We start from the raw sequence: 24,387 nt of genomic DNA, 5'->3' as shown, positions 1-24,387 counted from the left end.
CTAACCCACAGTTGGGAAAATGTGGGGTATAAATGAGATAATAAATAAAATCTATGAGACACAAGCTCCTCTTGATGGAAGAAGTGAACAACATGGGACCCACTCCCCTGCATCTTCTCTGGAAGGGGAATCCTTCTCAAAATCATGAGGAGACTGGAGGTCTGAAAGGCCCTCCTGATCCTCCAGGGTCCATATGGAAACACCTGGGGCATCATAGGGCTCCCAGTCCCCTTGGTGGCATTTGGGCCCCACTGCTGGCAGAGAGGCCAGCCTCTGCATGCAGGCTTGCTTGACCATTTGGGTCAAGTTCTGGAGGCAAAAAGGGCTTGGGGCTCCCATCGGCATCGCACCCCCCACAGGTGGACCCAGGATGGCTATGAGTGATGTGCCCACCCCTCCAAGTCTTGACGGACGCTGAAGCACTCTTGCTGCCCTGAAACAGCAGCAGGAGAGAAAGAACATTTTAAATGGCTGCTGTTCCTGTCAAAGATGTCAGGACCACAGGTTCCAATGCTGCCAATTCTACTCCCTATTGAAGCATCGGAGGCCACCCCACCCTCCCGGGGCTGTTTCTGAAGTCTCAGCTGTACTGAGCTGCCAGCTCTTGCAAGAGCAGCACTTTTGGTGACACATGCAGGCCCTTCTCCTGACTTGGACTAAGTATGGCCCAGGGCTCCAGAGTCCCCACTGCTCTCTGAGGGTGTGCTCTGTAAGCTAAACCAGAAGACAGAATTTTTATTTTTTTTAATGCCTGAGAGCTGCAAAGGAGCCTGGAAAAGAGAACACAAACAGGATGTATGAGCCACGATGGGTGGGGGGATGGTGACCTCTGCCTATTCAGCAGGGTCCAGCAAGGACAAGCCACACGCCTCACCTAGTGGATGCTAAAAGGAATGACTGGGGTAGCGGAGTACATCTACACGCTCAACCAGGTCCGGTCTGGGTCTAGGTAAACTAGAAGCGGCTGTTAGGTTCTATCATGCTATGCGGTCTCAGCCAACAGAGCATGGAGCTAGGCCAGGGACCAGAAGCACCAGCCCAACAACCTACCATCTGCTAGAAGTAGAGAAAAATACTGAGTTTCCCTGAGCACCAGTAGGTTATAAGTGATGGCTTCACTGGAAGAGACCAACTTTTTCTCTACTTCCATCTGCTAATATAAGGTGATAACACCCACTTGTTCAGAACAGTGCATCCCAACAAGGAAACAGTTTGGAACTCAAAAAGACCTTACAGCAGTGTACCAAAATATATATCTACCTTGTTTCAAGCAAAAAATTGCACATATGGCACTTATGCTTTCAGGTGATGAGCAGTTTCCTAGCATGTGCTGGCCTTAAAATGGTTATCATCACATGCTGCTTTAATGTCAGTCAGAAGGCAGGTTGCAACAGGATGATCCTCTGCCATTTATTATTTTTAAGGAAGTCTGCATTAATTTTGCCTCAGCATTCCCAGTTCAATAGCCTGCCATCCCATGCCACTCTTTTGTTAACAGACCTTCGATGTGTCTTACCTTCCCTATTCCTCTAGTGGGTGAAGGGGCTGGGGAAACTGGGATGAAGTCAATCCGCTTTGGAGAAGAAGATTTCTCAGATCTATCAAAGTCATTATCACTCTGCAAATACAGCAAATAGTGTAAATCACTATACTTTTAAAGACAAAGTTTATGCCCTGCTAATATCCTTTTTAATACTCTTGGCTGTTACAATTAAGTTTCTGCCTCTAGACGAACTACAGAAAAAAAAAAAAAAAAAAAAGGCTTGCTTTTTTTTTTTTTTTAAATGAAGACTGAAACAGCCCCTGCTGTGCTTTCTAGAAGCTATCTGTTAATGTTGTATGCTGTAGTTCAAGTTTTAGAAACTATGGGGAAAAGGGTAGGGAGAAAAGTTAAGTCTGCTTTTTAAAATTCTGTCTTTACCAATAAACCTACCTTAGTTCTTTTAAACTCCAATGCTTAAATCACCAAAATACAAACTACAAAAAATGTTCAATTACCCAGAGAAATGTCCTATTCTCTCACAGCTTCTCAATGACATAGGAAAATATGGAAGGGAGGTTCTGGAAGCCAAATTTAGGATTTTAGGTAGAATGCTGAAATCCAGAACCTCCAGGATAGCATTTTCAGAAATGCTCCCCATTCCACGCGCAGGACCCAAGAGGCAGGCAGAGCTCTGCACACTTAATGTGTAGTTGAGACAATGGTGCAAGGATGAAGTATTTAGATTTGTTAGGACCTAGACAACATCTGGGGAAGGAGAAGTCTGTTCTGACAGGGATGGAATCAGGCTGCAGGCGCTAACTTTTAAAAAGGAGATAAAGCAGCTTTTAAACTAAAATGGGAGGGAGGGGGTGGGGAAGCCACCAGGAGCACATGGTTCAGTGTGGAGTGTCCTTGAAGGATACTATTCAAAAAGGACATTTAGGGATTCCCAATACAGAGGTTTCAATAATGGTGAAAGAAAGACAGGAGTGTTTAATGGGAAAAGAGAGTAAAGGATGCAAATTATCACCATCAACTTCAAAGCAGCCTGTAGATGCTAAAAATAAATACATTTTAACATTTTACAAACACATTTTGAAGTGTATAAATACAAATGCTAGAAGCCTAAAAAATAAGATGGGGGAGTTGGAGTACATAGCACTAAATGAAGAGATAAATAGGCATCTCGGAGACTTAGTGGAAGGAGGACAATTAATGGGAACACTTTGTAATCAAAAGTACAAAATATATCGCAATGATAGAGTGGATTAAATTGGAGGGGTGTGTGCTATATGTTAAGGAAGGAATTGAGTCAAACAAAATATTCTACATGAAAGATAGCAGCATGGAATCCTTGTGGACAGAAATTCTTTTTTTTTTTTTTTTTTACTTTTAATCATTTTACATTTATATCTACAAACATAAATGTATTGGCAATCTCAGAAATAAATAATAAGGCATTGTAATAATTTAGATCACTATAAAGGAAATTTTCTTTTACATTTGTCCACAATAATTTGAATCAAGAGCTAAGAAATTATAACAAAAGGAAATATATTAATAAATTAAACTATTTATCAGTGGATGGGAGAAACGAATATCCACAGCAGATTTAACAGAATTCTCAAAATTACGGGAATGGCTCCAGAGACAGAAAACCTTTTCTTTTGATTCAATAAACTCTGTTTCTTGGGATTAAAAAAAACATAATTCACCAAATCAAAAGAAATACAACACCTACAAGGAAATTTCAAAATAAAAGTACCACCTAACTTTAGAACCCTTGACTTGTATTGTCAGGAATTCTTTTCTCTTCTTTTGAGTGGCTCGTGCCAAATCGGGGAAAACTTATATCTTTTGTCCCAAGAAAGAGTCATTAATATGCCTGAAATATGACCGAAGAATATTGCTTCGATCGGGCTCAAGTGCAAAAGTTACCAATAATGTCGTTCTTTCAGAAATAAGTTCAAGAGAGGTTTCCAGGAACTCTGTTAGATTTAAATTAGTACCAGGAGCAGCTTGAGGTTTATCTTTAGATAATCCAGGTATTCCTGTTATATATTGGGTTCTTGTTATAGGGGGATAACCCTCTACTGGAATCTCCAATATTTCATTAAAATATTTCTTTAGCATGTCCACAGCATTTATCAGAGGAGATTTCGGAAAGTTCAAAAATCTCAAGTTGTTCCTGCGTCCATTATTTTCAAGAAATTCTAACTTTCTTTCTTGGATTTCTCTTTCTTTAATTAAAGCCTCTGTGAGATTTTGTAGTTTCTCAATTTCTCCTTCTATTTTCAAAGTTTTAACACTCTGCTCTTGAATTTGATCGGACAATATCTGATTAGATTTTTTTTTAATCAGGTATTTCACCCTTAATTGAAGTATTCATCAAAAATAACGTATTGTTCACACCCTGAATGGCATCCCATAATGTATTCATAGTCACCACTGCAGGTCTCATTAATCCTCTGGAACACTCGGTCCCGATCTCCCAGGAAGTGGAAGCAGTATCTCGTACTGAGTCCTGCGTCGATGTCTCTTTACCCGGGGTTGAAGTACTCATAGGTCCTCCTTCTACAAGCGCTGAGGGTCTAGGAAGTTCCGAGGCCTCAGGACGCCGTGACCCCACAAGTATCAAATCGCCTCCGGGTCGCGGCAGTACTGTGTAAGATGGAGGACTCAACGTCACTCCTTCAATGCTGCACTCAACTCCCGAAGGGGCCGAGTCTATCAAAGTGGGTGTTCATTCTCCAGGGGCCCCTACTCGAAAGCTCTCCAAAGTCATCTGACGAGAGGCGTGGATTGGCAGTGGAACCGCGGAGGTAGGAGCCGCCGTCTTCCCCATCCTAGGATCGGAAAGATTAATCCTTCGCCAGAGCGTTGTTTGAAACTCAGGAGCTGCAGGTCCTGACATCCGCTCCCGACGCCATCTTGATCCTATCCGTGGCAGAAATTCCATGTGTAAACAGAAAGAGTATACTGGTAGGGTTGTACTACCGTCCATCAGGACAGAATGAACAGATGAACAAATGTTTACAGAAATTAACAAAGCTGGCAAATTGTGCAACATTATCATAAGGGTGATTTCAAGTACCCAATAGTGACTGCATAAATGTTACAACAGGAAGCACTAGGGAGATAAAATTCTCTTAGATGCAATAAATGACTGCTTCTTGGAACAACTGGTCCAAGAACTAACAAGGAGAGCTATTTAGGAATCCTATTTAGAAGGAATGGATCCATGGAATATCAGCGGAGATTAGGTGGCAACGCCGATAATTGGGAAGCAAAACCTGTGCTGGGCAGACTTCTATGGTCTATGCCCTGATCGTGACTGAATAGATATGGATGGGCTAGAGCGTAAATTTTAAGGGGTTTCAATGTTAGCTTCAGAACTTAGTACAAGAACAGTGCTGGGCAGATTTCTACGGTCTGTGCCCTGAGAATGGCAAGGACAAATCAAACTCGGGTATAAAGTATCAAATACCATGTAAAATGAGTTTATCTTGTTGGGCAGAATAGATGTACCGTACAGGTCTTTATATTTAAACAATTTTTATTGATACTGCAACAAAATAAACATTGTCATACAGGGCTCTGCATATAACATACATCAAACCTCAATATAACTATACAACAGTTTGCTAACTAACATGCAGCATTTTTGAATTTTAATTATGCAACTTACCCCTCCCAACTCCCCCCCTCCCCCCTTCTTCGCTGTTATCCAGTTGCCCATTCAACCGAAGCGGCTCCCTTGTACCACAGCCTCCTTGAGGTGTTCCTTCAACTTCAACAAAGCAGTTCAATTGAAAGTCCCAATATTTAGGCCTTCGCCAGTCTGGTCACATGTACTCTATGCCTCCCGCCCCCCCACCCCTTTCATCCTGTTGTCATATCCCATGTCCCTATCAGTTCTGTTCTCCTCCTTTACCCCACAGTAACCCATTAACCATACAGGACTTTATCTGCCGTCATTTACTATGTTACTATGTAGTCCTTAGTGGAATACAGGGCATATCAAACCAAACTATCTGATGGATCACTGCTGCTCAGGTGGTCCACTGGGACATTAGACACTTTCCCCATTTGTGAGCACCAGATCCAGCATCGCTCCTCCCCTCGTGGTTTCCATTAGCATTTGTCTGAGCAGATCACTTTGCAAGGCATCCACTATCTCTCTAATTCTTTCCAATTCCGCACATGGAACTTTCCAATCCACATCCGGTAGGCTGAAATCTCCCAGCAACAGCACCTCTCTTTTCTTTCCCAACTTTTGGATATCTGTAACTAGATCTTTATCTAGTTCCTCCGATTGTGTCGGAGGTCTGTAGACAGCACTCATGTGGACAGATGTTATATGAGAACATAAGTGTTACCATACTGAGACAGACCGAAGGTTCATCAAGCCCAGAATTTTATTTATTTATTGCATTTGTATCCCACCTCTTTGCAGGCTCAATGTGGCTTACAATACATCATGGGTACTGCAAATAGAAGTGAATATACATTAGGTTTACAGAGGGTTTGTGTTACATGGTGGTGAATTACATGATGGTGTTAAAGCAAAAGACATTATAAGACAGTTCTAGAAGTTCAAAAGATTATACAGTTACACATGTTGATCTTTGTGATATATCTTGTCGAAGAGATAGGTTTTTAATAGTTTGCGGAAATTGGTCAGTTCATAGACCGTTTTCAAGTTACGTGGCAGCACATTCCAGAGCTGCGTGCTCGTATAGGAAAAGGTAGATGCATGCATTGATTTGTATTTCAAACCCTTACACTTGGGAGGATGAAGAATGAGGGGTGTGCGGGAAGATTTTTTTGCGTTCCTGGGTGGTAGTTCTATTAGATCTGACATGTAGGCTGGGGCGTTACCATGGATGATTTTATGGACTAAAGTGCAAAGTTTGAACATGATGCGTTCTTTTAGTGGGAGCCAGTGTAGTTTTTCTCGTAGGGGTTTCGCGCTTTCGTATTTTGGTGTGCTGAATATTAGTCTGGCTGCCGTATTCTGAGTTGTCTGGAGTTTTTTTTTTTTTTTAGTATTTGCTCTTTACAGCCAGCGTAGAGTGAGTTACAATAGTCCAGATGACTGAGTACCAGTGATTGTACCAGATTGCGGAAGACAATCCTTGGAAAAAATGGTCTTACTCTTTTTAGTTTCCACATTGAATGAAACATCTTTTTGGTTATGTTATTTGCATGGTTCTCAAGTGTTAGATGTCGATCAATGGTGACTCCGAGGATTTTCAGGGTGTCCGAAACTGGTAGATTTAGTTTAGGTGTGTTGATGGTGGTAAATTTATTCTTGTTGTATTGCGAGTTGAGTACCAGGCACTGGGTTTTCTCAGCATTGAGTTTCAGCTGAAATGCATCTGCCCAGGAATTCATAATATGTAGGCTTTGCTTGATTTCATTGGAGATTTCTCTTAAATCTTGATGGAATGGGATGAAGATCGTTACATCGTCAGCGTATATATATGGGTTTAGGTTCTGATTCGATAATAGTTTGGCCAAGGGTGTCATCATTAGGTTGAATATGGTCGGTGAGAGGGGGGATCCCTGTGGAACTCCGCATTCAGGTTTCCATGTCGCTGATGTAGTCGAGTTAGAAGTCACTTGATATGAGTGTGTAGTGAGGAACCCTTTAAACCAATTGAGAATGTTGCCTCCGATTCCGAAGTAATCGAGGATGTGTAATAAAATTCCATGGTCAACCATGTCGAATGCACTTGACATGTCGAATTGTAGCAGTAGAATGTTGTTGCTGTTTGCTATCAATTGTTTGAATTTGTTCATGAGCGTGACTATTTCCTGTTTATTTCCAACAGTAGCCAATCCAGATTACAAGTACATGACAAGATCCCAAAATAACAATTCATTTTGTGTTGCTTATCCTAGAAATAAGCAGTGGATTTTCCCCAAGCCCATCTAAATAATGGCTTATGGACTTCTTTTTTAGGAAGATATCCAAACCTTTTTTAAACCCCACTAAGCTAACTGCTTTTACTACATTCTTTGGCAATTAATTCCAGAGTTTAATTACACATTGAGTGAAAAAATATTTTCTTGATTTGTTTCAAATTTACTATTTTGCAGCTTTATTGTGTGTCCCTTAATTCTAGTACTTTTGGAAAGAGTAAACAAGCGATCCACATCTACCCGTTCCACTCAACTCATTATTTTATAGACCTCTATCATATCTCCCCTCAGCTGTCTTTTCTCCAAGCTGAAGAGCCCTAGCCACTTTAGCCTTTCCTCATAGGGAAGTCATCCTGTTCCCTTTTTTCATCACCCTTCTAATTCCACTATATCTTTTTTGAGATGTGGTGACTAGAATTGCAAAAAAAGTGAATAAGGTGTGGTCGCACCATGACTCTCCAGTTGCCTCTGGAGTCTTTCACAAGGTACTTTGTCAAATGCCTTCTGAAAATCCAGATACACAATATCATCCTGCTCACATTTATCCACACATTTGTTCACCTCTTCAAAGAAATGTAGTAGATTGGTGAGGCAAGATTTCCCTTCACTAAATTCATGTTGGCTTTGTCTCATTAATCTATGCTTTTAAATATGCTCCGTAATTTTGTTCTTTATAATTCTCTACCATTTTGCCCGGCAACATCAGGCTGACCAGTTCAATCATTTCTTTTCAAAGTGATCCATTCGCTTCTTCCTGTCCCAGGCCCCTGGCATTTCAGTTGCTGCGATATCGTTTCTCACATACAGAGCTACTCCTCCACCTTTATAACCATCTCTATCCTTCCTAAATGATTGTAGCCTTTATGTTTGCATCCCATTCATGGGAATAATTGAACCATGTCTCTGTGATACGAACAATGTATAAGTCTGCCTCTAACATCAAAGCTTACAGATCATGAACTTTGTTGCTTAGACTGCGAGCAATTGTGGTCATTGCTTTCCAGCTACATGTCAGTGGCAGTCTCATCTTCTGTTTAGTTTTTTCTTCAGTCTCACTTCTGTGTTGGTAAGAAGTGATTTGCTAAGATAGGTGTTTACATTGTTTTCTTTACTACTGTCATACCTTGTCTTTAGCAGGGAGTAGAGACTTGCAGGGGAACGGGATTGCCGCAGGGACGGAAGCAGTTCCTGCGGGGTTCCTGTGGAAGTGTATGCTGTACTTGTACCAGCATCTCACCTACCGAGTACCAAGTTCTTTGAGTGCTGTCTCCTCCTCCTTGCTTTAACAGTACAGATGTGGAAAGTCTCCATAAAGGAGGTGGTAGAGATACAAATGGTGATGAAATTCAAAAAGGCATGGGATAAACATAGAAGATCTCTAATTAGAAAATGGAAGTTATAAACTAAACTTAAATGGCTGAATGTGTGTGGATGTGTCAAGTGACACTTATGGTGACTCTGGCTGTGATGAACTAGGGCCAATACCGGGAGACCTGTATGGTTTGTCTCTCATATATGGCAATCTGGTTTAAGAAGGGGCTGGAAAGGGCTTAGACAGCAACATTAGTGGCTGGAACATGAGGACAGTGCTGGACAGACTTTTATGGTCTGCATCCAGCAAATGAGAAGATAAATAGGCTGGAGTAGGATTCAAGGGCAACTCCAGCAGTTGGAACATAAGGATAGGGCCAGGCGGACTTCTATGGTCTATGTCCCAGAAATACACAGAAAGACCATAATCATGTATTTAATATCAAATTCATTGTTGATTTAATCATGAATTGATAATGATTATGTCTACTGGGCAGACTGGATGGACCATTCCGGGTTATCTGCTGTCATTTACTCTGTTACTATTAATCCTCATTGCTCCCAGGCTGATGCGCAGACCTCAGCTCTGATATAGGCACGAGCATCAGATGTCACCTGACCTACTGGCGTGTGCATTTGGTGATCTCTTAGCACACAGTGCCAGTGAATCAGAGAAGTCTTACATGTGCGCACCAGAGTGTTTCAACTTCCGTTCCTTCCTTGCCTGCAGTGCTGTGGCCCGAACCCAGAGAGCAGACAGGAATTTTTTTTTTTTATTGTACCATTAAATTCTTTTGGGGACGGGCGGGGGCGAGTTGGATTTCTGTCCCCAGCAACTCTTTAGCGGGGCGTGACCACTGGAATTGACCTGCCGCCATATGCCACTCCCACCTTCTAGTTTAAACGCCTAGATACATGTCAATTTCTCTATAAAGATTTTTTTTCCTGCCACAGTGAGATGCAGTCCATCCTTACAAAATAGCCTTTTGTTTTTCCATGTATTGCCCCATCCTCCTATGTACCTAAAACCTTCTTGATTACACCAGGCTTTGAGCCACCTATTGAAATATCTCAGTATTTTATAAACTTTTCTCTCCCTTTCCAACAGTACGTAATACTTTAGAAAAAGCTACCATTTGTACCAAAGTTTTTAACCCCTCCCCCAGCTCCTGCAAAGTTCTATGTGTTGCAAGTGGAGATATTACTGACCGAGTCATTTGTTCCCAGGTGGATAACATCAGTGTTAGATTCCTTAGTTTTGTAATGGTATCAGTTTATTATTGAAATATGTAGCATGATATTTTGCTGGATCATATATAGCAATACAAACATACAGCTTTAAAATACAGTTTTAAACTACAGCAGAGAAAATAGTTTCATTTCAAGCCCCTCTCTCCCTCCCTTTTTCTTGGGGACTTTTGATAGCAGTGATAGTCAATTACAAACACTTAAAGACAAAAGAGATATATAGCTTCCTCTGCCCTCCCACCTAACAAAAGCTTGACTAAGGTGGGTACCTGAATATTCCATCCAGACATCTCCGAAAACCAAAGACCCAAGAGACAGAAAGTCTGGAGACCCCATTGAAAACAAAGAACTCAGAGGAAAAGCATAAACAAAACACTTGCCTGTCATCAGAGGTATACCTGCCCCCTCCCATCATCTATCAGACAAATGGACGCCAGGACATCTGCAGAAAGGCGAGACTTATAATGTGACCATGTGAACAGAATATAATTACCATAATGCCTTGCAAAATATCCAGGACACGCACACACCATGCTTCTCTGCTAACATTATAAAAGGCCTGGAAACAGCCCAGCTCGCTCTCTTGGAACCTGCCTCCTCTTGGGACCTGCTGCTCTCTTTGGGGTCTGCTGATGCCTTGCTCCTGACCATGTGCTCATCAATCAGCTGGACCACAGCATGCTTGTAACAAGGGCTGTAAGTTAACCTATAACCTTAAGATTTGGACCTGTTACTTTGTTCTATTTTATGCACAAATTCTCTGTTCTAAGATCCTTTTAAAAGCTATCTCTCGTTTGCAATATTATTTGTATATTAAATGAACCCTTTTGAAGCTAAAAATATAGTCTCTTTGTGTTCTGAGTATATGGTATCTTAAGGCTAATCTTGCAGTACAGAATACTGCATTTCAACAGAGATAATATTTAATTTATTGCAATTATCACCTTTGGTGATTGGTGAAGAAATTAATATCCTAAAACTTATAAATACAACGCCTGCTCTTAAATTATAAACAGTAGCGAGTGCTCTAGAGCTCTTTCCCCCAAGTAAATCATTTCTTGAAACAGTTTCTTCTCTGATTATAGTCCGTATTTATCCGATACTAATGGTAACTGAGGAGCCTGGAAGGCATTATTTTGCTAAGCCCCTTAATCTGCGTTTCACAAATAATGCTTCTGATAATAGAGTCCCCTAGCAGCAACAGTTTTCTGGTTTGAGATTCAATATTAGTGTTTGGGAAGAGGAGGTGTCTTTTCTCTTGGGACACCTTCACTGCTTTTTGTTCCATCTCAGTCCTATTTTCTGGAGTATCACAGTGCTGTAATGGAGCAAAAGAATTCTGCAGGGGCAACAATTGTGACGGTGGATGCTTCTATGCCACATGTCATAGTCTACCTAAGCCTACTGTAATCCAACTATTCTTAGATGGTTTTATTCTTTGAGGAAGTGGTGAGAAACTGGTATGATTCTGTGCAGTGATAGAAGCTGCTTTAATTGCATCCAATTCTGCTTTATTTTGATGAGCTCCTGATTTATACTAGCAGCTGAAGACAGATAGGACAAGCCTTAAGCCTCCAGATGGTGTGCCTTGGAACTAAAGCACCACAATTATTACACAGAATAGTCATCTTGATTAGTTGGAATGGGTATGAACATGTGTACTATGATAGATTTAACAGTCTGTAAGACTGGCTGTGTATGACCGAGGAGTAATGTTAATTAATTTTGGGTTGTCTATATATGAATGGAAAACCCTGGGGAGGGTAGGTGGGACTAAGTCCCAGTGAGTCAGCCAAGACCTCTATCAAAAAGGTTCTGAGGCAAGTAATGACAGAGTTTGCTAAAAAAATCAAATTCAGTTTGATACAACAGTCAAATTCTGCTAGAAACTAACTTTTCTCCTAAATATTCCCAGTCTCTAAAATGTAAGTGCAAATTAAGCCAGTAGAAAAACTAAAGCTGCTTTTTTATCTAGGATTAGCAATGGAAAATAAACCTGGCAGAACTTCTCCACAGTATACAGCCAAAATTAGAATGCTACAACTAAAGTTAGCAGGGTAAAGCACAAGAAAGTTTGAAAAGCCTAGGCTCACTATTATCAGAGCTAACCAGAAAGGGAAAGAAAGGTGTTTGTTTTGTTTTTGTCCCTTTGGGGTCTGGGTTAGAAGAGAGAAGTACACCACAATACAGATTCACGTGACAAATTAATTAATTCAGAGAATAGATACCTGTAGCCAGACAGCTGAGAAATTAAGAATGAAAATACCAGAACACTTAGCAGTATTATGGTTCAGGTCCAGCAAAAATCTATAAAATCTATAGGTCTATATAATCCTGAGAGGTGTAGAACAGGTAGAAGTGAATCGATTTTTCACTCTTTCAAAAAGTACAAAGAGCAGGGGACACAATGAAATTACATGGAAATACTTTTAAAACAAATAGAAGGAAATATTTTTTTCACTCAAAGAATAAATAACAGCAATTAGCCTATCTGGGTTTTAAAAAAGATTTGGACAAGTTCTTGGAGGAAAAGTCCATAGTCTGTTATTGAATGGACATGGGGGACGTCACTGCTTGCCCCGGGATACTGGGGACCTAGTATGGCTGTTCTTATACTTCAGCACAAGCTAATAGACATAGAAAAAATACACTCTATAATAATGTACACATTTTCTTCTGTTCAGTATTTAAGTACACAGAGTATGAGACTCCTTTATTAATAGATCTCCAATGGCTTCCAGAAAGTAAGCGAATTAAGTTCAAAATTCCTTCTAACCCACCGTACACTTTTCATAAACTTATTTAACTAACCATCTCACGCCTTATGTCCTCTTCTACAGCTTTACAGCCTTTTCAGGTCCATATTCTCACAATTCCCCCTCCATTCCACATTTGTTTAGAACATAGTTTTTGTTTATTTAGTACCTGCTCTTTGGAATGCCACACTGCTTGAATTGTGAACAGAAAAATGTTTTTCTAAGCTTAAGGCCAAACAGAAGACTTGATTTTTCCAACAGGAATTTAATCAAGATAGGTGAAGTTGTGCTCAGTCTGGTAGCTTTTATTTCTTTCTTTTATATTGTAGTTTGTGAACCTCTCTGATGTGTCCTTGACTAGAAGTGTGGTCTAGCAAATATTTTGGAATAGAACAGTAATAACCATTTTCTTTCCAGTTAAAAAAAAAAAGTTCACTCAATAAAACTGGAACTTTTGAAGAAGCTAATTTGCACATTAGGTGATAAAATCCAACCGGTCTATACTGATCAATGTCAGAAACACCATCAGGCTCACTCAGGGACTGATGCTCAAAACCTAACGTCGGCGTTAGAGGCGATTAGCACTGGCATTAGAGTGCCCTGAACGCTCTAATGGTTTCAGCGCTGGTTCTAATGATTGTCAATGCAGCACCCCCCCCTCCCCAAACAACCCCTGGCCAGGCCAAGTTTGATCCTCTACTCACCATTGACCCTGGTGGTCTAGGAGAATCCCATGCCCCAGACCCCTCCACATGCCTTGTGGCAAAGGGGTGCCTTCTCCCTCCTGACTCTGGCCTATCCTCTTCAAAATGGCAGTGCCCCGCCCCTGCCCGGTGCATCCTGGGTTGAACTGGGTGGGATTTAAGTATCATATATGGAATTTTTTCCCTTATATGGTAGGATGCACCGGGCAGGGCATCACCATTTTGTAGAGGGCAAGCCAAGAGGCAGGAAGGAGTAGGTATACCTCCTGCTTCCTGCCACAAATCTTTTAAGCATCCGGCCCTCAAAGCTGGCTTTAGGGTAGGACATCCAGGATGGTCACCTGGGGCACCACCAGTAATCTCAAGCCTGAACCATGAGTGTTGCACCGGTCCCCCAGTAATCCAATATGGCCCAAGTGAGTGCAGACCAGAAGAACTGAGCTGCCTTCCACCAACCAAACTTGTCCTGAGTGAACACAACTCATAAGTAACAACGACCCCTACTCCACTACCATAATCCAACCCCTCTAAAGGGGGGGGGGGGGGGAGATAGGAATGAAGAATGAGAAAGCACCATCAACACTGTCACTTAGGGCCAGACCCACCCCAGTGCATACTGCATGAATCAATTATATGTACTAAGTTTGAGATTTTTGACACTTGTGGAAATGTTTGCTCCCAGAAATTAGAGGAGAATTTCAAAGATAAACAGAATTTTAAAAAACAGTAGCAACATTTTTCAAATACCATACAAGCAGTGGCGATTTTCTGCCTGATCACTCACCTGAACCTTTCTGAAACTGCTTGGGATTTAAGGTGGAACCTGCTGTTGGGTCCAACCTAGTACTCTTTTTTTTTTATTATTTTCAAACCATTTGTTTAAAAACGAAAATAGTTGAACAAAAAATTGTGTATGTGTATATAATGGAGATATTACCAGACTTAAACTTTCTTCCCATGACTGGCTCATCTGCATTGCTGTCTGCACTTCCCTAAAATCACAAAAAAACATTCTCATTATAACTGACCAAGCCTAAAAGCCAATGGTTGCCATACAACCTTTCTGACTGCCTTTTGCATCCTGACCTCTCATGAGCAGTTTCTCTGTTCATCAAGTCCACACCTTCTTCCTGCAGAGTGCAAGCGGTACAGAGGTTAATAAAGAGACTTTCACTGGCTTCATTTTCTTTTCTCTCTCTCTCATCATAAAGGCAATTTCTTACAAAAGTGCATCAACTTTTGGTTATCATGGTGCAAGTACAGTCCTGTAACAGACATAATATAGTCTCCCTTATGAGTACATTGTTCTCTTACTCAGGACACAACCATGTGGATGGTGGTATGCTCAGCTAACCAGGATATAAAAGTAGAGCAACAAAATAAGGAACATCTCGCGGATGGTGTCCAAAAAAGTCTTTAATAAAATCTTCTAAAACAGTAAGGGAGACCCGACACCACTCGCGTTTCAGCCCTTGCGGCCTGCATCAGGGGTCTGAAAAGGTTGCAAAAAAATACAAATTAATCAGGATCTAACCATATGCATAAATACACATACAAACTAAATAGTTTATATATATATATATATATATATATATATATAGGAAGATCCATACCTAGGAATCTGTCATACAATGCGCATTCCTAGATTAGTTGCCAAACAGCAAAGTCTCCTATTGACAATTCAAAACATATATAAAATGAAGCCAATATGTACCAGGTGACATTTATCATCATTTTTGCAACTAGGGATAGCGCTTACTTTAAGAGAGACACCTGCTTTGTGCTGTGTGATAATTATCTCTTTTGCATTTAGTTTAACAGATAAATTGTTGTTCTTTTTTAAATACTGGCTCAATGGTAATCTTAAATTTAACTACATCATTATAATTGCATGCTTGACATGCTATTATTGATCTTTTATATGTCTCATTTATGTGAGAATATATGTTTTATGGGTTTTGTTTTACATTTCAAGTGTCATATATAAGTATGTGGTTTTGTCTCTTTTATCCATATTTTATATATGTTTTGAATTGTCAATAGGAGACTTTGCTGTTTGACAACTAGTCTAGGAACACGCATTGTCAGGTCTCCCTTACTGTTTTAGAAGATTTTAATAAAGAAATTTTTGGACACCATCTGCGAGCGGTTCCTTTTTTTTGTTGCTCTACTGTTTTATGCCTGCCATTTTTCCTTCAGTGGAGTGTTTTCCTTCTGTTGGTGACTGTCCCATCTAACCAGGATAGCAGAGACCTAATGAAGAAGACAACAAAAACCAATTTGGATAAAGAGCAGTATCCCACAAGCAGTGAGACTTTTACAGCTGGCAACCAGGGTATGGGCAATGTAAACATTTATAACTGGAAAATTACTTGGTCTTTATCATCATCATCATCTAATTTCCCAACTCTGTCCTGGAGGCACACCTGCCCATTTTTGTTTTTCAGGATATCCATAATAAATATTGCGACAAAGACTCTCATCAGCAACCCTTCAGGAGGATGGTTTAGGTACATACTTCCCTTGGCTTAGGCTTTTTAGTGATAAAATTAGAGGCTTGCCTCTAAATAATGGGAATGACAGTCCGCCGCTATCTTTCACATTGGCAACAGTAGTCTTATTTACAGTTATCTAGTTCACTCAGGATGACTTCCCATGTTACCTCAATTTCACTTCCATCACATTGAATACCCTTCCTTCTGTGAGTCAGAACCAAAACTCGTTACTTCAAGGACCTCCTGGATCCTATACTTCAAAAAGGTGGCATAAGAAACAAATACTTTGTTAGAGTTCTGGGTATATGCAAATTAGTTTCACATGCTACCTTCAAGTTCTAGCAATTTCAAAGTCTGTGGAGGATTATCGCTTCTTGTCTTATCTTCAACACAAGTTGCAACACACATGGACTGGCTCCATTCCATTAATAACACTGAACATCAGTCCAACAGCCTCCTCACTATGGCTAGCATGAACTTCACAACTTTACAGTGACATCCTCCACCCCTGGCTATTCTTCTCAGTTCACAGAATGTAAAAACATTGGCCCAATTTCCCAACTACCTTGCTCAGTCTTTGGCCATCTTTAGTTCTTTTCCTTACTAGCTTTTCCAGCTGGCCATGCCTTCTTCATCTCTTCACCTTTTCTCAATTATTTCTGGGAGGGCTTTTTTAAGGGGCTTTAGGACCTAAACCCCTCCCAAGAAGTTCTCCACCAACCAGTGGACTTCTCATTTCACTCCTAGTTATGAGACGTGACTGCACTGTGCTCTATCTTTCCTAATATGGGCAGTTTCCTGTAGGGTTGAAAGCTTCCCTGCCCCTACCTTTTAAGGCACCCCTCCTATTCAGCTTCTAGCTGGGCTTGAAACTTTCTAGCCGACCCTCCTTTTTCTGCATTTAGGAAGTTGCCTGTTCTGGCCTGGGTCTCCTGAGAGTTGTATTTCCTTCTACTTTTTCATTCATAAAAGGAAACAACACTTTCTAACAAGTCTCCTGAAACAAAACACAAAGTGTGTTCGTTATAGCCCTCACCTAGAATAATACCAGGGCAAGATCTATCCTGGATCTGTCAACAACTAAATCCAATACCCAGGGTCCCGCTTCTTCCTCCTATACCCATTTCATGACAGGATGGTGTCTGTATCTGTCACAATATGCACAAGAGGTCTGAATATCTGGGAAACCTTCTCACCTCAAATATTTATTGCATTATCTTAAAAAACAGACTAGGAATGTGTGCCTCCAAGACTTGGTTGAAATACTGATCTGTCTGCTGTAAAACCTAGAGTACCATACATACAATCAAGCCAAATTTAATCCCTGTTTACCTTTCAAAAGTTGGTATCACCTGGAATATATGTAAATATATTTAAATCACTGCTACTACTACAGGTTTTTACAAAAATGGAACCCAGTATGTCACTAGTAACACATTATTAAACAAAACATCCATCTTCATGCTACTTGGGCTACAAATTAAAGATTAATGTTTGACAAACAGGTCTGTGTTTTCTATGATTTTCTACTACAGGTTCCCCAGCTGACAGTTTAAAATCTTTTTCACAACCTCAGATACTGAACAATGAGAAAAGAATATAACACAAACAGAAAGAAGCAAGCCTTAGCATGACACAGAACGTGAATGTGCTGAGCTCTGTATCCTAGAACAGTCACTGAGCAGGAAATATAAAAATGTGCTGAAAATCAGTGTTATTTTATGACGGAAGTTTTTTTTTTTTTATTTCTATGTCTATTACTGCAGAAGTAAAAAGACTAAAGCTGCCATTAGAATTAAGTTCAGACTCTTGAGATCCCCAACATAGGGAGCAAGCTCTGGGAGCCTCCCATAGAAACACCAACCCCCTAAGTCCCCATCCCATTCTAAAATACTCCCCATTTGTCAATGACCACCACCAAACACAAATGAGGCAGTGCAAGCAAACTACTCTCATGCATATTCATTGCTGATATTCTGAAAACCTGACTGGCTGGAGATCCCCCAGACAGCCTTGGGAACCACTATCATAGTGCATTTCATTGCGCTGGCTCTTACGCTGTGACTGATATGTAAAAGCTCACCCCTTTTCTGAAGCTGGGCATTTGCTAGTATAGTTTTAAAGTTATTTTTGCTAATTTCAATTTAATATACATTTTTATAAACCACTATATCTCAAAGTATCAAGAGAAACCTGTTTCTTCTCTAGAGAAAATCCAAAACTCTATAGAACCTAACATATGAAAAGACTGATCTGCTTTCTTATTACCGATATATTTGGGACAGGAAAATATATTAAGTTATGCGACCATAACGTTCCTTGATATAGACTCACATTGGTTAAAGCACATGTGTTTGGAACACGGTACTTGCCTACATACTTCAAATTATTTTGCATTTTGGTATTATGCAGTTTTTGGAGACTTTTTCAGAATGACTATGGTTAAAACGCAACACTATCACCAGTCACCAGTCTCACTAATGCCCTGTTTTTATTCTCTCTTCTGGTTTATGACATTCACTTTTCATACATGCTCAATTTTCTACCTTTTGTTTACCCACAATTTTTTTTAGTGTGATACATAGTGATAATAGACTGCTAGTGCTAAACAAACTAGAAACATTAAATTTCTTGTGGGATGCAAGTCCTATGTTTTAATTCCATTGCTCTTCTCACCACTGTATTCCAAATTTTATATGGCAATCAACAAAGGCTAAAAGCGTTTAAAATAAGTTAAAGATTTACTTTCATGTAAAAAAAAAATACATTTACCCTTTTGAGTTGGTAAAGTCTGCTGCTGGGAATACGAATTGGAGAGGACGAAGACAGCTGTGAAAACAGGCAAATTAATATGCAATACTCAATTAATCAAACAGTATTGTTCTTCATACAGTTCAAATTCCAGCCATCCTCAGGGCAGGGTCAATAAGATAGATAGATAGATATACACACACTCAAAGACAACAGAAAAATCAGAGAAGAGAATATCACATAGCAGGAAAGAACACATTTTGTAAAGTCTCAACTTGAAGTGTCATTCATACTGTGGCAGATGCTATTTTATTCAACATCTTGGAACTTAAGTTAGCACAGTCCTCTTTAGCATTAGATCTTCAGATCATACCCAAGCCATTTTTTTCCCTCAGGATGATGTTAGTAGTCACTTAATATATGCAGCCTATTACTATTTTTGGCCACTTTTCTTTTCTCTTTCTTTAGACTCCACCCCCAACTTAATCAAAAGTACTGCTAGAATTCAGCAGCATAAGTTAATTCACAAACACAACTCGATTTTCCATTATGATGACACTCAGGGCCAGCTCAGCCATTCAGCAGCTGCCTAGGGGAGAAGCTTCTGGCTCAGCAGAAAACAGCAGCTACAGTCAAAGCAAAACTATAGACCCTGACAGCCATACAAAGAACCATCATCTCCTTTTAGCTACAGAGAGGGTGGGCAATTTTCAAAAGTCAATTTACCTGTATAAATAAATAGCTTTTGCAAACTGTCCTCATTGTGTGTTATGACATCCAATTATGCATTCTGGGAGAGGTAGTATTGGGATATTGGGATTATTATCGTTATTAATGAAATAAGAAGTCCACAAGATCTAGTTATCAAAATCTTGGCAAGAGGAGTTTGAGGGCCCAAAGGCCTGAAAGCTATTCGAATGCAAGGCTGAAGATTTGCTTATTGTGATCAATATGCTTACATTGGCCCTGTCACACTCTCCACTGCAAAAATCTATTTTGGATGAGGGCCACCAAGCACATGGACTCCCTACTGAAATCCTTAAACCATAGGCCCTGAATCCAAGGCCATAGCTAGAACAGGACTATGCAGACTTAAATTCCAAGGTGTCAAAAGACCAGAACACTGCCTTCAGGGGATCCTCAATCCAACCATGGAACATAATGTAATTATTTTAAGCACTGTGATAAAAAAAACATAAAAAGAGAAAAGGCTTAACTGGCAAACCATAAACACAAAAAGCTTTTAATCCCACACTTTACAGAAATGAGTGTCTTCCAAAAAGTGTTTATAACTAAAGATTAAAGTTCTTTTTGATCTGTCCAGCATGACTACCTTAATATTATTGCCCAAGGACAGGCAGGTTGGAATGCCAGTACCACTATTAAAATATCACCCTCTCTCACCCCCAGTGAATAATTCATTAAAAGAACAAGGCAATCTGGAGTAACACTACCTCAAAATGGGAGCTAACATTCACATCAAACAAAACTACTCTGGAAAAACGTCAACAGCCTGATTAAAAACCCGGTCCTGCCGCTATAAAGACATTACCTTCACTGCCCATATCTGAAATTGTATGAACTTACTCCAAATCAGAAATACATTCAAGTACATCAGACCAGCTCAATTCTGCACTGGCTTTATCTGCAGGTAAACAGAGTTTCTGTAACTGGCATTTCATTCAATGTCTGTGTCATTCGGTTTTATTTACTAAAGCAAACTACCATTTTCAACAACTGCATTCTGCTCACAACTCTCTCCCATTAATTTTGTGTTACCTATACAAAGATTTTATGTTATTTACCAAACTGTGACGGTTCATAACTGTTGTGCTGTTTCTGCGGGTTCGCAACCCATAGGGCTGGAAGACCTGTGATGTATCACTACAAAAGAAAGAAAAAAAAAACCCTACTATTTCATTCATAAATGTTCTAAAATTCCATCAATTCAGTTTCTACATTACCAACCCATTTTATTAATTACCAGGAACATTTAGAAAGCTATTAACACGGGCTACTCTTAAGTCAGATTATTTTAGCACAGGGTCCCCCTTTTAGGTAATGAGATCCTGTGGTAAATAGCCTCACAACAGTAACCCATGTTGATAACTTCCCCCTTTAATTTCTCTACAGAAACAGAGAGGAAACTAGATGAGGCAGTGGAGTGTCTATCCAACCTAGCTAGAACTTATTTTCATGTTCTAAGCGCATCAGTCAACTGAAAACTCCCAACTAACCCTAAAAAACACATACAAATATAAAGTTACCTAACAGATGCTTGAGGTCTGACATATCCTGAACATTTTAGGATAAGTTTACAGCTCCTTCAAGCACTTTTTATTCTGGAATAGCTGTGCAAGAGAAAAAAATACCAACCTGTTCTGAAGGAGAGAACAGTTCATTATTTAAAAAAATATATATATAAGTTGGCGGTGATTCCGCTACAGCTGTCTAGACCACAGCAAACCATTCATCTTAATCATAAAATACACATATCTAATCTGGAACAATGAATCTGATCAGAAGAATGAGGGGATTGCAGGTCAACAGATTGTGTGGGAGAGTATAGGCTCTGATTAAGATTAGTCTAGTACAAACCCATTTATATTATTCAGCACTAAAATACAACCAATTTTTATAATCTCCACTTTAGGCACCATAAGAGAGAACCACTGAATCACTGCAGGGACCACATGTACTAAGTTTGTTTTAGACAAAAACAATGAGGGCAACCCCTTAACCACAGCTGGCCTTCTAAGTGTAGAAAGTACAGTTAAACTTTCTACTGTTGCAATATTTTACACAGGAAATTTTATATGTTGCCTTCTGACCTTTTTTTTTTTTTGTCCGAGTTTGAAGTGTTCTCCTGCCTCCCTCAACATTATTGTCATCAAAAGTTGGGATTTGTCTACAATATTTAGCAACAACGTTTCTCTATCCTGGAATCAAGAAACAAAGCATATTAGGCCTACAGCTAATTCTCTCGCGTTACAAATACACTGTATTTCATTGACTGTAGCCATCTTATTAAGTTTTATATTTTTTGTACACTAGGGATTGTCACAGCTTGCTTAGGTTGTTGTGGCGGCTGTGAAATGCCATTAATTTTACAGACATCAAACGACGAGAAACAACTTGATTTTGTAACAGCTGCATTAATAAAATCACACCCATCCATCTCGAAGCCAACCGTAGTTATCTGCACCAACTCCAGCTTTTATCTGTAGAACGTCAGAACACCGGTTGTCAGCGGTATCACCTTGTGACCCCGCAATCCCTAAATGAGAAGCAATGGAAAAATGATACAGGGAGGGGGGGGGGGGGGGGTGGAGGGTTGCACCGCTTGCATCCTTGCCGGCAAAGAAGAGGAATGGAGATTCGCTATAGGCCTGGCTGGGGAAGGAATCGAGCATCGGGAAGCCGGCGACAGGCCCAGCAGCAGGACAGTGCCCGAGCACGAGAAAAAAAAGGTACAAAGACAGCAGCAGCGTACACCCCCCTCACCTCAGCCCGTTTATCAGAGGGGCGCTATTCGATCTCCTCAAACTTCCATCGCTCGGCGGCACCGACACAGGGAGCTCCAGGTCCAGCTCCATTTTCTCCTGAGCCATGTTTTGGGTGGGATTTCTTTCCTGGCCGCTCTCTCTCACTCACTCTCTCCTCCGCATCACTTCCATTCAACAGCGCGCGCAGAAACGAGAACCCCCCCCTTCCCTTCCTCACCGCCCCTACTCGCTCATGCCGGGGTCGCTCGCGCCCCCCTTCCCCCACTTTAGGCCCGACAACTGCAGTCACTAGAGCTTCATGTCGGGGCAAAGGAGTCGTCGGCCCGCCGGTCCCCCATAACCCGCGCGAACTGGCAGATGACAGCTACGGAGGTCGGTCAGCTCCCCCCCACCACGGCGTCTGCTTCGCTCGCGGACTGCTCTGACACGAGCTGAACCCGACTCCAAAACAAAAAAAACTTCAAGCCCCTCTCTCGCGACCGGAGAGAGAGGGTGCCGCAGCCGCTGGACATGCGCAGTGCGGTGGCCTCCGCTCCGAGTGAGCAAGAAGAAGGGGGCGTGGCAGGAGCTGACTGCTGCCTGGGGCGTTAGGTCGAAGCTCAAGTTCTTCACGCGGGGAATGGAAAGGGCCAGATTAACTGAATTCTGACAAAAAAAAAATGGTGCCCCAAATTTGTAATAAACTTTAGTTATTGAGCAAACCTCTTTACAAATCAAAATAACTGACCTTGAAAACCATATGTAGCTGGCCCCAAGGTGGATGTACTGGCAGCAGAATTCTGATGCCGCTTGTCCTTGAAAATTCCTACAGGGAAGACAGAAGATGCTGGTAATCATGAAAATAACCAAGTTTATAATGCTGAATTCCCCTGGCTCCCAGGCTGCTGTGCTGCCCTAACCATGAAGCCACTGTTCCAGCCAGAGCTCCCAACATTTACTATGTGGGACCCTGAATAATGCATATGCTAGATATTGCAACATCTGTGGCCAACCAAAAGTCATCCTGGTATGGGATGTGAAACGCAATTCAGGTTCCAGCACTTTTTTACACCATGCCCCCCATCACCATGCTGTTCTTAATCACAGTGTTGGGGGCAAGGTGTATAAAAGTGCTGGAACCTGTATTGCACTTCACATCCAAGCAATAGGAAGAGGGAGAGTCTCTGTTGAAGGCCCCTCATTTAAGCTTGAAATGTTCCACCAAATACCTTCCAGCACAATTGTGAATGTCAGAACAGCTGAGACAAGGAAGCTCTCCCAATTCTACAAACGTTCACCTGCAATGAATATTATCCCAGATAATTGTGTTTGATTATTCTGACCAAGTAAAATATATGGCTTTCACATGAAGAAATAGCTCACAGGATAGGTGTCCTGTTCAACAGTAGCAGAACTCAGGTGAAGATACCATCTATACCATTATCATACAAGAAACTGATTCAGCAGTGAAAAAAAAAAGAGTGCAGAAAAAGCCATGTGGCAACTGCACAGCAAACACACTCTGAGTTCTAGAGACAGTCAGCTGCACTTGAACACTATAACGAGTGAAAAAAATCGACATTAACCTACTGCGCACTGATGTGCATGGCATGCCCTGATTTTTGGTGCCAATAAAAACATGTTGTTTGGCACAAAAATAGAAACACTCTGATAGGTGCATGTGACAGCGCTGTTATGGGCATGAAAAAGTAGCCAATTAGGCGCCATCTTATAAAAATCTCTCTCCAGCACATGTATAGCAGGTGCATTCAGTATGGCACAATAACCAAATCAGCATAAATCCAACTTTAGCCCTGCTGAACTGCACCTCGTGTTGTGGGAAGTGATTTCGAACTACAATGTCCTGTATGGTACTGCAGCCTCAAAGGCAAGTGCCAATACCAAATTGACAATCTCCCATCACCTCAGTGTCATCCACTACCAAAGTTGTGAGGTGAATGACCTGATGAAAAAATGGAGGGATCTGCAGAGTAAAGCCCAGCAGAAAGATCTGCTCAGAAAGCTACAGGAACCCGGCAGCAACATGACCCTTACAGCCTTGGAGATAGAGGTGCTGGCCACAGTTGGACCTGCAACTGCAGCCAGACATCGCTTGCACACACAGAGGTAAGACTGTGAACATCGCATCTCAGGTTGCATATCTTGAATAGGGTTCTGTCCACACCAGGGCTATTCTTCAGCCAGTACACACCAGTAAGAGGCACA

The 24,387-nt window shown here is 40.9% G+C and overlaps 1 protein-coding gene across 2 annotated transcripts in view; it reads right to left on the bottom strand.

The window, feature by feature from the left end:
* LOC115474033 (protein FAM122B-like) overlaps positions 1–22,684 on the bottom strand; it is a 66,980-nt gene extending 44,296 nt beyond the window's left edge. For both annotated transcript variants that reach the window (XM_030209318.1, XM_030209319.1), the window contains exons 1-6: positions 22,181–22,684; positions 20,482–20,560; positions 18,698–18,754; positions 14,517–14,560; positions 14,368–14,422; positions 1,517–1,618 (exon numbers count right to left, since the gene is read on the bottom strand). In XM_030209318.1, the coding sequence (XP_030065178.1) occupies positions 1,517–1,618; positions 14,368–14,422; positions 14,517–14,560; positions 18,698–18,754; positions 20,482–20,560; positions 22,181–22,287 (444 nt within the window). In that variant the 5' untranslated portion in view covers positions 22,288–22,684. The remainder of the gene's footprint in view (positions 1–1,516; positions 1,619–14,367; positions 14,423–14,516; positions 14,561–18,697; positions 18,755–20,481; positions 20,561–22,180) is intronic.
* Between the last annotated feature and the right edge of the window lie 1,703 nt (positions 22,685–24,387).

The sequence above is a fragment of the Microcaecilia unicolor genome, chromosome 7, assembly GCF_901765095.1.
Source record: "Microcaecilia unicolor chromosome 7, aMicUni1.1, whole genome shotgun sequence".
NCBI classification, from domain to species: Eukaryota; Metazoa; Chordata; class Amphibia; order Gymnophiona; family Siphonopidae; genus Microcaecilia; species Microcaecilia unicolor.
Note: the sequence above shows the minus strand (reverse complement) of the source record. Positions and strands in the feature narration are given on the sequence as shown.